Consider the following 15414-nt stretch of genomic DNA (forward strand, 5'->3'; position numbering starts at 1 on the left):
TTGAATTGAAGAGTTTGAAAAAGTAGTTATATGTATGTATATGACTAACTAGATTGTAAATTTAAAAAAAATCTTATGGTTGGAATGAGACTAAATCAGGAGAGGATCTATACTTTACCAAAAATACCATCGTAGCGTCAAGCATTTGATTGAAGGCAGTCTATAATCTGCAATTAATTAATTTAAAATGAAAACATGTTTTCTTTAGAAGGATTATCAAGTATGTACTTAAAGTTTGGGTACTAATGCTTACTGGGCTAAACACAGAAAGCAAATAATCATTAATTAGATCTGTATTTATTACGTATCGAATCCTGACTTATAAGAATGTACAGTCGGAATGGTGTAATAAACTGTCAATTTTAAAAAGTATGTATTAGATTACTTTTCATTTAATAAATATTGTTTCCATGAGAAAACTCTAATATGTTTGGTCGCCTTCAAAATACAATTAAAATATGTACTAGGGTTTAGAGCTCTCCATTTGTGGTAACGCAAAAAGTAAACTAAAAACTTTGATGACAACTTACATTCTGAAATTATCTCTATCTGATTTTTTGTTTATGGAATTACTGTGTGAATTTATACATATCATCTCGCTAATCACTAATCAGTCTGTATTTGATAAATTAAATTCATTATCGGAGATCTTAATCGATTCTTCATTAAAATTATGGCCGTCTATGAAATGATGGGATGCTAATAATGTTTGTTTCTTTTTGTTTATGTTTAGAGTTACAAGAGGATTTATGTGAACTAATTCTGTATTTTGTATTTTGTTTTATTTGTCCAATATAAATCCCCGAACAATCAATACATTGAAATCCATAAATTTCGTGACACAAATGATTTAATTGACAAACCGTTTTGCTGTGATAAAAAACAACACTTAGATTTTATCGCTATTAAAAATCAATCTTAATTTTTCTGACGAACCTTTTGTACGACTTTTTAAATTTTGGTTAGGATATGACAATAAAATCATCACTTAAAGAATAAGACAAAATATCAATGAATGAAAGAATGTCATTTTAGTAAGTGTTCAAATTCGTTTCACTCCGCTTCCATACAATATTAAAATCTTTGCTCCACTTCCGAACGAACATTTCGAAGCATTTCGGGCGTTATTTGACAACAATTCGCCGACGAAGCTCGTCAAGTGAGTTCGGTGGTGTTGCATAAATTTTCGATTCTAAGTCTCCCCATAAAAAAAGTCTAAGGGCGTTAGATCTGGCGATCTGGCGATCTCGGAGGCCACTCAGTTGAACCTCTGCGTCTTATCCAGTGATTTGGAAAGTTCTCATTAAGAAAATCACTCACAGCTACGGCATAATGTGGTGTGTGATGTTCTTTTACTTAGAACTGCTCAGGTTCCAGTATAGGGAGTTAGCAATAAAACGGCGCATACAAAATATACATCTATTCATCCAATTTCGTTACCATCTTCTTGCTTAGACAAAAGTGTATTCCTCCAATTAATTCTGTTGAAACGGATTTGTTCTCAGTTCAACAATTTGCCAGTCGGCATATTAAATAGAACAATAACAATTATAAGTAGTTACACATAATGACAATAAATATCTTAACTACTACAGGGTGTTTAAAACTAAATAATATAATTAATCTGATTTGACCATCACAGGTGGAGCACCATCCTGCTGAAACCACATATCCTCTTCTGACAATGCGTTGTCATTTTCCACAATCATCGGGTAGATATAGTACAGTCACTGAAGCTTTTGACCTCCGAATTCTTTGAAACTGAACCCATCGACTTGAAATTTGGCAGATAGTTAGAGAAAATGTCAATGAACATTAGTGACATAGCGCCGATTGTCGCTTCCACCCTGTTGGGGGTTGACACCCCTTCTCGGGGGTGGAAATCGATAGAGAATCAAATTTTGAGCAAAAAATATTCGAAGAATTTTTTTCGAGATTTTATTAAAAAAAGTATTATGAACAAAAATGTAGCTTATAAATAAACAAAGAAAGTCGTTTTTAAAAAGTGTTGTACGTCCTATACAAAGCGAAATATGGTTAGTGGAGGGGGACTTGTTTTGGGGGGAATACTCGAATCGATATTCAACGCCAAATGACGGAAAAAAGATTAATTTTACGTGTATAACGCTCCCGGAGTTTTTTGTAGTATTCAAAAAGACCTTCAAAATGAATGTTTTTATTATCATGCTTATAATTTTTTGTCTCCTTAAAATCAACATTTAAAAAACTATAGGTAGATTATTTCAACTGGTTGAATCTGTATTTATTTATTGATCTAATTACATATCTGATCAAAATCAATCTTATACATATTTTATATTCCACTTTTCCTTCTAATCCAATTTCTAAGGCTGGGTACACTGGCATACACCCCAGGCCCGTCAGGCCGAGCACAACCCGCACCCCACGAAACGACACCAGTTAACACCCCATTGATGACCATCGGTCCTCCAGAATCATTGGCACAAGCGTCTTTACCTCCTACTTGCCAGTACCCAGCGCAAAACTTTCTCTGAGTTATGACGTTCTGCCCGTAACGGCTCCTACATAGTTCCATGGAGAGAACAGGCACGTGGACGACCTTGAGCCTGTCAGCTAGTGGTCCACCTTCCCAGAGTGCACCCCATCCGGTGACGACGCCGATAGATCCAGGTTTTGGAGGGTTATAACCCGCAGGTGCCAAGATGATGGCTCGAGCCACGCGGATGGTGATGGGTTTGACCAACTGTATCAGAGCAATATCGTAGTCGAGAGTTTGTCTTAAGTAGAGTTCATGGAGGATAATCTTGCGCGCAGGTATGACTTGGCCTCCCTGATTGCGCTTGGAGGATCCCGCACGGATGGAATAGGCATCGAACTCGCGAAGGAAACAATGAGCTGCAGAGACGACCCAGGTTGAGGATATGATGGAACCGCCACAGTGGTGGCGACCGTTTCGTTGGACAGAGACGATGTAAGGGTGCTTCTCGATGCTCGAGGGTTCTCCACCGACAATTCTTGGATCTACGTCCAAATCTATTAAGTCGGGTTGGGGTGCACCTAGAAAATAATAGTAAATATAATAAACAATTTTGCGAGAAAAATAAACTTTAGTCAATTTACTATAACACCCTGTCTCTCTGATTATTTGGATTTTTGCTATCCATGAAAAAATATAAGAATTAATCAAATAAATCCTCGCAGCAAAGGGATAACTAAAAATCTCTGATTGAAAAAAGCAGATATACAATTCAATGACTAATTTTACGCAAAAATGATTATATTCGCTTTCCGAATGGTTCTTGAAATATTGGAAGTTGCCAGGTTGTATGGGCAGTTGCTAAAGAGTAAATTACATTGTCGCAATTCGAAGGCTTAGAAAAAAATGTGGTTTATTTTAATAAAAGCGCAATAACAGTGTAATTATTATAGCTGCTGAATGTGACCACCGCCTTGCAATGTACAACTCAATCCTCTGTCGAAGCTCTCGTTCCCAGTTTTCCATATCGTTTTTCACCTCATCAAACGCTGTATGAATCTTTTCAATGAGTTGATCCCTACAATTAGGCTTTCCTATTAGATATATCTTCACATGTTCCCATATGAAAAAGTTCAATGGGTTGAAATCCGGAGATCGCAGTGGTGGCGTAATAATCGGACCACTACCTCTTCATCGATTTAGATACTACTTTTCATTGATGAAATTAGTGACGCCTCTTCTATAATGAGGAGGAGGAATGACCTGAAGTAGTAGAAGTAGATCGTTCTCCAAAAAAGCCCGGTACATCTCGCTGTTCAAACCGTCGAAGAAATATGGTCCAATAACTTCATTATTAATTATTCCACCATAAACGTTTACGAGGGTTTTCGATTGCCTACACATGATGATGGTTGTGAAAACTGTTGATTCCATCTCTTGTAAATGTAGCTTCGTCACAGAAATGGGTTCTTGAAAGAACATCCAGACGATAGCTTCACCATTCACAAAGACGAACTTTTTGGGGAAGATCCGTGTGGAGAAGTTCTTGTACTGGTTGGTAATGATAGTTTTCTCGCAAAGTGTCTTGCACAACGTCTTACTTTGTACTCTCGTACTAGTACCTGGATCATTTTCAACAAGATCACGCTCTTCTGCAGCATTGTTTCTTCGCATAACTTCTCTTTCACAAGTCGATTTGAAACTTGACCATAGATTGTCTATTTGCTAAATACGATTATAAAAGCCTGATTAACGAATCTTGTAACTTGTCCAGTAAGATGTAATGATTTATATAATCGAAGGCTTTTTGGAAATCTGTAAATATGTATTACGTCAACTTGCTCTCCACCATCCAACGTTTCAGAAATAAACTGAGAAAAGACGGCGAGATTTGAAATGGTAGATCTTCTCTGCATAAATCCATGTCGATGAATGGATATCAGATGCTTAGTGAGATAATACATTTTATTATATAGAGTGGATTCAAAAACTTTCATTAAAATTTCCCTAGTTAAATATTGGATACACATATGCATTTCTCCAAAGAGACGGGAAAGTAGAATGTTTCGAAATCAGTAAAATAATACACACAAAGGTTGAAAAAATGAGTACAGGGTGATCGATTTAACCGAAGAAATGAGTTTTTCTGGGAAACGTCCGAGAAAAATAAATTATTTTAGAAACTATTTCATTTTTGCTTACTTTTACTAGAAGTTAGGGCATACTTACAGAAATTTTCTTTACGACGCTAGGTCGTCGCGGCGCTTCAAAAATGTTTTTTCCAGCAACATACATTTTTTAATATCACGATAAAGATCCCTTAATTTTGAATATTTTTCCTATATAACATTTTTTTATTTAAAAAGTTACGGGCAATTCTCTAGTGAATTTCTCTATCTCGTAATTATTACTGCAACGATATAGTCAGTTATATATCATTTTCAATGCTCTTGCTGGTTCAATATATCAATAACTATGGTTCTATTTACAATAAAAAACGGATCCACTATAAACAATTTAATAACACAACTGAGTATACAACAATTACATTAGTTTGTAGGAATTACAAACCCACCTATCATCAGGGAGACCACAACAATATAAAGAATATCAACTGAAATAAATAAACAGAATACTTAATGTTTTAATAGGTGTTCAATGTGAGCACCATTATGATTTAAACACAATTCGTAACGTTTTCTTAGTTCACTGGACGTTACTTTTTTTAAAATATTGCCACGTATTTCAGCACAAGCAGCAGTGATTTTCTGCTTCAAATGATCAATACTGTTCGTTTTAGTTTTATACACAATATTTTTTAGGGCTCCCCTCAAGAAGAAATCAAGAGGGGTTAGATCTGGGGCTCTCGGAGCAATTTGTAAAGGGCCATTAGTACCTATCCACTTATTTTGCAAATAGTGCAAATTTAAATAGTTTTGAACAACTGCAGCATTATGGTAAGGCGTCCCATTCAATTGAAACTACAGGTTTCTCCTAATTTGAAGTGGCACATTTTCAATAAGAATAGGAATTTCGTTTGCAGGAAAATTACAATACCTTTGTCCCGTTAAGACACCATCATAAAAATATGGATCTATTAAATGGCGCCCTACAATTCCACACCATACATTGACATTAAAGTGACTCTGCCTTTGAACTTCTCTAATACTATGTGGGTTTTCGTCCGACCAATGATGAATATTTTTACGATTTGTAATAATGACTTTCGTCTGTCGACAAAATGTGGTTATACAAATTAGGATCATCATCTAATGCAACTAAGAACTGAGAAATAAAATTTTTTCGCCGTTCAAAATCTCCAGGATTTAACTCTTGCACACTATGTATTTTATAATCGTGAAATTTGTTAATTTTTAAAACTCTTTGAATTGCATTATATGTCAAATTTAACTCTCTCGAAGCCTTTCCAATAGATGCTTCAGGATGATTTTCAAAATAGTTTATTATAATTGCCACATTTTCATCAGCGGTTACTGTTTTTTGTCTCGCCCTGTTAATTAAAAATGATTTCTTATTCTGACGGAGAACATTTTCCAATTTGCTAAATATTTGATGATTTGGAAGATTTCTTTCGGGATATCTCAGTGCGTATAATCTTCTTGCCCATAATGCATTTTTCTGGGCTTCTCCGAAAATTAACAGCATATCCACATTTTCGTCATGGGAAAACATTTTATTACTGCTACTTTTCAGTAACTACTACTAATGAACGATCACAACACTTAAAAAATTAATTCTATAAACTCTATAATGATTATTAAAGACTTCAAAATTCTAACACTTCTCATTGAGAATATGTAATATGAAAACGAATACTGTTTATTGCCCAGCCTGCTTACATTTATTCAAAAAGTAATAAAGTTCAACGAATAGAATTTACTATATTTATTATGTGTAGCAAAAACTATCACAACAGATAAAAATTTTGCAATTGTTTTTCACTGTTTAGTTGCATTGGAGAATTACAGCAAAGCTTTTAAATTATAGTGTCATTTAATAGGTTTATATAGTTTTATGATGGTGTCTTATTAACAAAGTACGATTTGGGGATCGACAACTTTTTAAATAATGGGAACATAAACAATTTTTATACAGGGTGTTAGTAAATAAGTGCGACAAATTTCAGGCGGTGATTCTACATGAGAAAATAATGGCAATTTGCCTATAAACGTATGTCCGCAAATGATTCGTTTTCCGAGATACGGGGTGTCAAAGTTTTTCTTAAAATCTGACTATTTAATTTATTGCTCTGAAACCGGTCGAGATGTGCAAATGAAATTTGGTGGGTTTTAAGAGGTAGTTATTGCGCATTTTTTGACACGCAATTAAGAATTTTATAATATCAATTTTTTTAAAGAAAAAAATGGTACGCTACTGAGATATTACAAATTAAATTTTTGAATTTCTCGTTCAATTTGTGATAAAAAATCTCTCTTCTCTTTTCTTCCTATGGGGCGCCGTTTCGATGCAAAAAAATAAAACATCTTAACGCGTATTTTTTATTTCTTTAATACATTATCGAGAACTATCTAATACAATAATATTAAACCAGAACAATAACAGAAAATAACACTAATAAAATTTTGAAAAGGCGCAAAGCTACAACAAATGTTCAAAATGACCTCCCTCAGATGTGACACAAGATTCAACTCTTCGCCTCATTGATTGTCGTATTCGCGCAAATATTCTTGGTATATTTCTTATTGTCTCACAGCCGACTATAATTCGATTCCTCAGGTCATCAACATTTTCAACGGGAGTAGAATAATGACTTACGAAAACCCCAAATGCAAAAATCAAGAGGATTTAAATCCGGCGATCGAGCAGGCCAATGTTCCGTACCTCCCCTACCTATCCAACGATTTGGATATAGTGTGTCTAAGTGATTACGTACATTAATGCGAAAATGGGCTGATGCACCATCATGCAAGTACCATAGGTGTTGTCTCAGCTGTAGAGGAATTTCTTCAAGAAGAACAGGTAACTCTTCCTGTAGGAAATTAAGATAAGACTCGCCTGTTAGTCGTTGTGACAGGAAATATGGACCGATTAAATGATCATCAATTACCCCAAGCCATACATTTACGGAAAACTGATGCTGAAAATGAGCTTCAAAGATTCCATGGGGGTTTTTCTCAACCCATAAGTGATTGTTATGGAAATTTCATATACACTGTCGTCCAAAAGTAGCCTCGTCAGTAAACAAAAACGGCATTTAAAAAATTAGGAATTTGAGCGATTTGATGATTAATCCATTGGCAAAAAAATAGGCGCGGAAAAAAGTCTAGGTAATAGAGATTGCACACGTTCAATATAAAACGGATACAATTGCTGTTCTTTAAGAATTTTAAATACAGTGAAGTTGCCTACATTCGATATGTTGGCAATTTTTCGAGTACTTGTTTCAGGTGACTCCGCAATTAACTCGAGAACTGCTTCTTCTAGTTGCACAGTTCGTACTTCTCGAGGGCGCCCACAGTCAACCGTTTGTTTCTTAAATGAACCATTTTCGCGCAAACGTTGATGAAGACGAACAAATATTGTGTGAGGAGGTACCCTACGTCCTGGATACAACTCAGCATACAATCGTCGAGCTTGCCGACCATTTCCATTACTTCGACCATAGACAAAATACGTATCTGACAATTCCGCATTTGTAAAATTTTCCATTCTTTTCGATAAAAGAAAAATTAATTACTTATTAACACTAATGTTATAGCAAACTAAAAGCTTAATAAATTAATAATGATGAAACGCTAATTTGACATTTCTTAAAAATATTCGTATTTAACAGACAAATGTTGACAGTAGCCTAATAGGTAATGTATTAAAGAAATAAAAAATACGCGTTAAGATGTTTTATTTTTTTTGCATCAAAACGGCGCCCCATACGAAGAAAAGACAAGAGAGATTTTTTGTCACAAATTGAACGAGGAATTCAAAAATTATTTTTAATTTGTAATATCTCAGTGGCGTACCATTTTTTCCTTTAAAAAAATTGAGATTATTATCCGTACGAGCGCCAATGATGAACATAGAATTCTTAATTGCTTGTCAAAAAATGCGCAATAACTACCTCTTAAAACCCACCAAATTTCATTTGCACATCTCGACCGGTTTCAGAGCAATAAATTAAATCGTTAGCTTTTAAGAAAAACTTTGACACCCCGTTTCCCGGAAAACTAATGATTTGCAGACATACGTTTATAAGCAAACTGCCATTATTTTCTCATGTAGAATCACCCCCTGAATTTTGTCGCACTTATTTACTAACACCCTGTGTAGGAAAAATATTTAAAATTAAGGGATCTTTATCCTGACGTATTAAAAAATGTATGTTGCTGGAAAAAAATTGTTTGAAACGCCGCGACGCCTAGCGCCGTAAAGATAATTTCTGTATCCCTACCTTTAAGTAAAGTAATCAGAAATGTAATAGTTTTTAAAATAATTTATTTTTCTCAGCCGTTTCCCAGAAAAACTCATTTCTCCAGTTAAATCGATCACCCTGTACGCACAGTCTTTTAAGATAAAACTTGGATTACCATCTACATCCATTGTGAAGGAGTTTTAGATCTTCTCAGACCTCGTAACACATCTTCCTCCTTGATAGACGAAATGACAATAGATACTGAAAGTTTACCATTTGAAAGAAATTTAGATGAGTCTATTGGATGAGATTGAATAAAGACACTGTTGAAATAATCAGCAAAGACATTTACAGTATCAGTAGGGTTAGAGAGCTCAATATTATTGTGAACCATAATATCTGGTATTATCTAGTAATAATAATAACCTGCACCTGATAATCTCTACATTAATGAAGAAAATAATCGTTCATGAGAAAAAAAACATAACCAATTCGGGAAGTGATTTCTGTTTTGCAATATTTTTCAAATCAAATACAAAATATTCTGTTAATATTAACCTTTAATAGAAAAGTGGATTGTTTGGGATACTGTCACTTGTTTATAATAATCCAGTGTTAATTTTCAAACTGGTTTATTAGTTTTAGTGTTGGCATTAGTTAAGAAATTATTATTATAATTAAAACGTTGATTTATACCACTCTGTAACTAAAAAATAACTAATTCAATTTCAAAATATACATACTGTATATCCACGTTCGATAAAATAATAGATTTTTGATATTAAATCCTTTTATCTATACGAATATTTCAATGCATTTCTGTAGCCAGTATCAGTTGAAATGAAGTGCTTCATCTTTTATCATTCTACATAAATTGTCGCAAAAGTAAATGTGAAGATTTATTTAGTAAAAGTACTTTGATATAGGTACACTCACCCCGAACAACGCTAGCCAGTATCGCAACCAGTACGATGGGTTTCAGCATGTTGGCACAATTTGGTAAATCAGCATCAATTATGTTACTTATATACCTTTCCTGAATCTCACATACCGAAATTATTTAAAGTTCAATGCTATCTAATCATCCACTGCCACTTTTATTGTTCTTTCTCTGGAGAGAGACAGATATAACTGATTTTGAGCACATACGACGTAAGTTCTTGAAGGAATTTCATTTCAACGAAGGGTTAAATGTTGAATAGTATCTGCAGGCTATTGTATTGACTATGTGGATAATTTGGAGCCATATATTTAAAACAGAAAAGTTTTAGTGCGTCTTTTTTAACTTTTGATATCGCTGATTGAATAAATTGGTACTCTGGTACAACCTAAAATGAATACAGTGATTGGTAGTGTTTTGGATAGGTCCAAATCCAGTATAAAAAAGTGTTTTTTCTTTGTATAAAGAAAGAGAATGGTAAGTGACAATGTAAATGAAGAAAACGAAACGAGTTATGTAAAAATTGATGATGGAATGTATGTTCAATCTGTAAGAAATAAGAATAATTTAGACAAAAATAATAGTGACATTCTAGAATTACCGATTTCGCTATGTTTTTAGTTGCCACAATTTAACAATTTTTCTACCGGTTTGAAAAAGAAGCGAAAAATACATTTATGTAAAGATCGACAAGTACCTACAATTCCGTTTATTTGAGAAATTGACTGCAATATAATATGTCAGTTGATTTGAATGATTTATGGAAACTATTTTAAGATTTAACTAATTTTTATGAAAAAAATTCAAAAGGAGAAATCAGTAGATTTTTTAAAATCAACAGTTCATTCATTTTTTCAGTTTTTATCCTAAACATTTATCTAAGGAATTTGCTTTGATTGTAAATATAAGATTAAAATTTAATTATCTTAAGATTCTTTTCTTAAAGGATTTTAATATGAATAGCATTTCAATTACGGCACCAAATTACTAGATAAAAAATAATTATAGATTTAAATTACAACGTAATTAGATTGAAAAATTTATTATACACTCGTGGTATTGTTTACATTCCTTCAGGTATTATTAAACAAATGTAAAATTTATCTTTATATAAAATCTATGTTTTCATCTCATACTCAACTGACTGACATATTTTAGAAATTGTGTACCTACCTATAATTATAAATATTCTTTCATCATCTTCGCCAAATTACGCAGAGGTTTCTCGTGAAAAAGGTAAAAGATTCAATGGCTTATTGTTAAATTAAAACAAAATTGTTTATGATAATTGTAATTTTGAAAACGTTATTCTTTTTCTTCTTCGTCTTTGACCTTCCATTTTTGTTAGTCATTTATTAATACCTTAAACTGCATTTAGATTATTTTTGTTATACAGGGTGATTCAGTCATAATGTCATTAATTTTAATAGCAGATAGAGAAAAATGAGTATAATACGAAGGCGTGATCAAAAAAAATTTAAATGCATATTTAAGTTGACCGGCTGACGTCAGCCGGCTACGATATGAACACACATAGGCAACTTTACTGGTAAGAGATTGAAAATTACCCCCACTACTTGACTCCAGAGCCCGAGAGGACAGCGATATGTGTCTGTCATTTTTTAGACAGAGACAAAATAAATTTCTGTTGTCTCTGTTAGCATTCATTTTGAAATTTAACAGCTGACGCCGGAACTTCATCATGATTCATACGTTACAACATAATTTTAGAATTTTCAAAAAATGTAATAATGTGAATGAAGAAATTATACGTGAAACATTGCCAATGACATCAATTTACAAATGAATTACATGGTGATTTACAAACAGTGACAAAAAATGAAACCTCGAATTCTTTAGTGAATTTTAAGGTAGGTCTTTCATATAAAGTTTTTGTCTAGGACGGTTCACTAAAACAATCCAGTGTTAAATTAATATTTTAAATTTTTTATAACATTTTAACTAGTGAGTGAAATAATTTGAAATTAATCACATGAATGTATGTAAATATTGTACAAAATCGGAAGCATTTTCTTAAATAACAATGTTCCAGTGGCTGAGATACAGGGCTTTATTATGATATTTTCGGATTCTTCTTACAATTTTCTACAAATCACCACCGTTTATGTTTTTCGAAAAAAAAAAAAAACAATTTCCGTTCAACTGAAAACATTGTTTAAATTACAATAGAAACACTTTTTTTTTAATATATTATTTAATCGAATAAAGAACATCTCATAGATAATTTTATTTGAGTAAATGCTCAAAAATACCTCAATTTGCGCAAACACAGCCTACTAATGTAACGATTAAACAGCATTGTATTCAAATATCGAAGTGTGTCTTCAGTTCATTTTTTAAGTTTTACTAAGGAAAAAAGGCTTTTTTGGAAAAATATAAAAGAATAGTAATTTGTAGAAAATTGGAAGAGGAATGCGAAAATATCATGATTGTTACAATAAAGCAGCGGCATACTTTTTTATTTAGACAAATATTCCAGCAATACCCTGCAGCATTTATTTTTTAATTTTTATTATTTGTAAAAAATTTAAATATTTTTTAAATTTTAACACCCTGTATTTTTTAACGAAACTTCCTAGATAAAAGCTTTATACGAAAGAGCCCTCTTAAAATTCACTAAAGAATACGAGGTTTCATTTTTGGTCAGTGTTTGTGAATCACCTTACGAATATAATGAGAAGTTATCGTATGCCCCTTTACACCCAATGAACTTATCTTATACCCCTCGTATGTGCAATAATTGTCCTTGAAAGTGTTTCTTACTCCAAACACCGATGGCGTATTTAATGCATTTTTTCATTGAGTTTCCTATCTATTTCTTACATAGTTTATCTTATCTATTGATATGAACAAAGCGCCCTAGATGCAATGTTGCCATATTTATATATTTTCGCTCATATAAAGACAATAAATAAACGGTTTGCTCACGTCAGCCAATAATAATTTAAAATGCTATAAATTATTTTTTATAATTGTGCAATCAACAAATTAAATTGTTATTGTTGCCCAGCAAGAACCTCGACGAGGTCTGAGCATGACTTGCCAAAAATCATGTTTTATTAACATCATAGTGATAATTTTTTAATTTACTTTAAGCAGTCTACTAAAAATTTAAAGTAACGCGGCCCATTCAGATGTTCAGGTAGAAAATGCGGCCCAATTAAACGATCGCCATATACTCCTGCCCATACATTGACACATAACCTCCTCTGAAAGCTAAACTGACGAGTAGTGTGCGGGTTTTCATCTGACCAAATGTGACTATTATGGCTGCAAAGAAATTAGCTCTGTTTCAATTTAAATAAATTTTAATATTGAAGTTACAAAACCCCACGAGTTAAAATAATTTAAATTTCATTTCATAACAATTTCAATTTCATTACAGAAATAATGACATAAAAAAACAACACTCACTAGATAAATTATAAAGAGAGGGTGAGATGTATGTAGTATTTTAATATTGACTGTAAGTAATAGAAGAGAAAAATACAATCGGACGGAGACAAATAAACAACTCGGTACGTGTTTCCGATCTAGGCTAACCTGTGTCGAGGTCAATAACCTTCTAATTTGCACGTATACTTTAATCTAGGAGCCAGACAGGGTTCTGTTGACAACCAGAGTGTCACGGCTGCAAACAACTTATTCGAAAGTATTTTGACCTCCTGAATCCAAAAAACTTGGTCACTAAGTCTGAAAGTGGTCAGCTTAATTGTTACCAACAAATTAAATGTTTAAATGGCTGTAAAAACTTTATTTTTATAGCTATATACGGAACCTGATCTGGCTCCTAGAGTTATACGAACTGTAGTAGGATCGTATTCCATGCAAAGTAGAGCAAAAAGCTGTCGGTATTTTGTCACAGGAAAATCGTGTCATCAAATTTAATATAATGAATAGGGATGATTGTTTTCGAATGTACGCTTATTACAATTGATCATTTTTAGTATTATTAACGTTTTCACGTTTTATAATTCATTATGTTAAATAATACACAGTTTTAGTATTTCAATTTATTATTCAATATGCAGTTGCGTATAACCAAAGTTTACATATTGTAAACTTTAGTGTAAATCAAAACTTTGGTGTAACCTAAGTAGGCACTTATTGTTTTTGAGAAAGCAATACTTATGTTTTTTTACCTGTTTAAAATGAGTAATACAGTATTCATCCTTCCAGAGCACTTTGTTTATAAAGTTCTGCTGCACTTAGGAACGAATTGCAAAATTCAAGACAGTTGAGGAAATCAGCTGCTTCTAAAGCTTGAACTTTTTGAAAATGTATTATGTTAACTCCTTTGCGGGAAAAATGCGGGAGATATGGATGGTGGTAGATTTGAATAAACGCTTTAAATTGTTAGGTAATGGTTTTGTAACCGTGTGTTGTGTATTTCGTATATTCGGGTATTTAGTGTGCCGACTTTTTTTATTTAATAAAATACAGTGTACCTACAAACCTCTGCTTTATATATTTTCTTTTAACGAAAGTTGACTTCGAGAGATCATATTCAGAGGCTGAAAAATTCAGAATCCATATTAGCCATTTTTTTAGAAAAAATCTGCGTACGCCAGTGGATTCGGCGTCCCCTGAAATGGATCTATACCAAATTTTATGAAAAAATATTCAAGAATAACGATTCTATGGCTAAATTACTGTCAAGTTGTTTATTATGCATTAAGAAGCGTTTTATCTAGTAACCCACGCGATAACAAATCAATCACAACAAATATTTAATAACACATTTAATAGACATCCTTATATCAAAATACAATGAAACAAACAGAAAAATAAATGAGACATTAACATAAAATTTACAAAAAACGCAGTAAAATAAAATAAAATTAACACACATGAATTAACTTTAAATTCTAGATTTTTCAACTAAATCTCCATTTAATTGAATGCATTTATTGTATCGTCTTTGAATGTGTGCTATAACATTAGACAACTGGCGTTGTAATTCGTTGGACGAGTGTAGTAAACTTTTTCTTTAATGAACTCCCAAAGAAAAAAATCTAGGGGAGTTAAGTCGGGAGCCCTGGGAGGAAACTGGTGTTGTGGATAAGACAGCCATCTAATTGAAACAGTAGACCAGCCACTTCTGCAAGTGGAAGTTAATCAATAGCATCCGAGAATTCATTTTAAAAAAATGTAAAAAACTTTGGCTATTGCCTTCAGAAAAGAAGGGGCCAATTATTCTGGTATTTAATATACCGCACCATACGTTTACCTTCTATGAATACTGTCGCCTATAGTTTATTACCCATTCGGATTTTCTTATGCCTGATGCCTCGTGTTATGTGAATTTACTGTCCCATTGGTTGTAAATATTGCCTCGTCAGTAAACAATTTTTTTTTAGAAAATGTCTGTAATTGGGGTATTCTCCTTGGCACTATAAGGAATATTTCATTTGTTTGTCTTCTAAGGTGTCGCTTTAAAAGGCTTCATATTACTGTATTTTTTAAGTTTTTTCCTTATGGTGTCCCGTGGTAATTGTAGGTCCAAACTAGCAATTCTTAAACTTTTTTCGGATTTTCGGTGAAATAATTTTGAATTTGTTCATTGCTTCTTCTTGGCTGTTGTACATTAATATTTTTTTAAATGTG

At 32.8% G+C, this 15414-nt stretch overlaps 2 protein-coding genes across 2 annotated transcripts in view; one reads left to right on the forward strand and one right to left on the reverse strand.

Moving 5' to 3' along the window:
• Nucleotides 1-2234: 2234 nt before the first annotated feature.
• LOC108911525 (trypsin-7-like) lies at nt 2235-9866 on the reverse strand. The gene is made up of 2 exons (XM_018716490.1): nt 9783-9866; nt 2235-3039 (listed from the first exon to the last, which is right to left on the reverse strand). The coding sequence occupies exons 1-2, from the start codon at nt 9829-9831 to the stop codon at nt 2315-2317; spliced, it is 774 nt and encodes a 257-aa protein (XP_018572006.1). The 5' UTR covers nt 9832-9866; the 3' UTR covers nt 2235-2314.
• Nucleotides 9763-15414, forward strand: part of LOC108911526 (trypsin-3) — a 34443-nt gene continuing 28791 nt past the window's right edge. Inside the window, exon 1 of the mRNA XM_018716492.2 lies at nt 9763-9845. Within this exon, the coding sequence (XP_018572008.1) occupies nt 9818-9845 (28 nt within the window). The 5' untranslated portion in view covers nt 9763-9817. The remainder of the gene's footprint in view (nt 9846-15414) is intronic.

This window comes from Anoplophora glabripennis, unplaced genomic scaffold (assembly GCF_000390285.2).
Source record: "Anoplophora glabripennis isolate ALB-LARVAE unplaced genomic scaffold, Agla_2.0 scaffold895, whole genome shotgun sequence".
NCBI lineage: Eukaryota > Metazoa > Arthropoda > Insecta > Coleoptera > Cerambycidae > Anoplophora > Anoplophora glabripennis.

What these genes read in the sequence shown, in the direction of transcription:
- LOC108911525 (XM_018716490.1), bottom strand. Translation starts at nt 9,831, where the DNA reads ATGCTGAAACCCATCGTACTGGTTGCGATACTGGCTAGCGTTGTTCGG. An exon ending in ACTGGCTAGCGTTGTTCGGG is followed by an intron (nt 3,040 to 9,782) that starts GTGAGTGTACCT and finishes ATTATTTTCTAG; the next exon opens with GTGCACCCCAACCCGACTTA.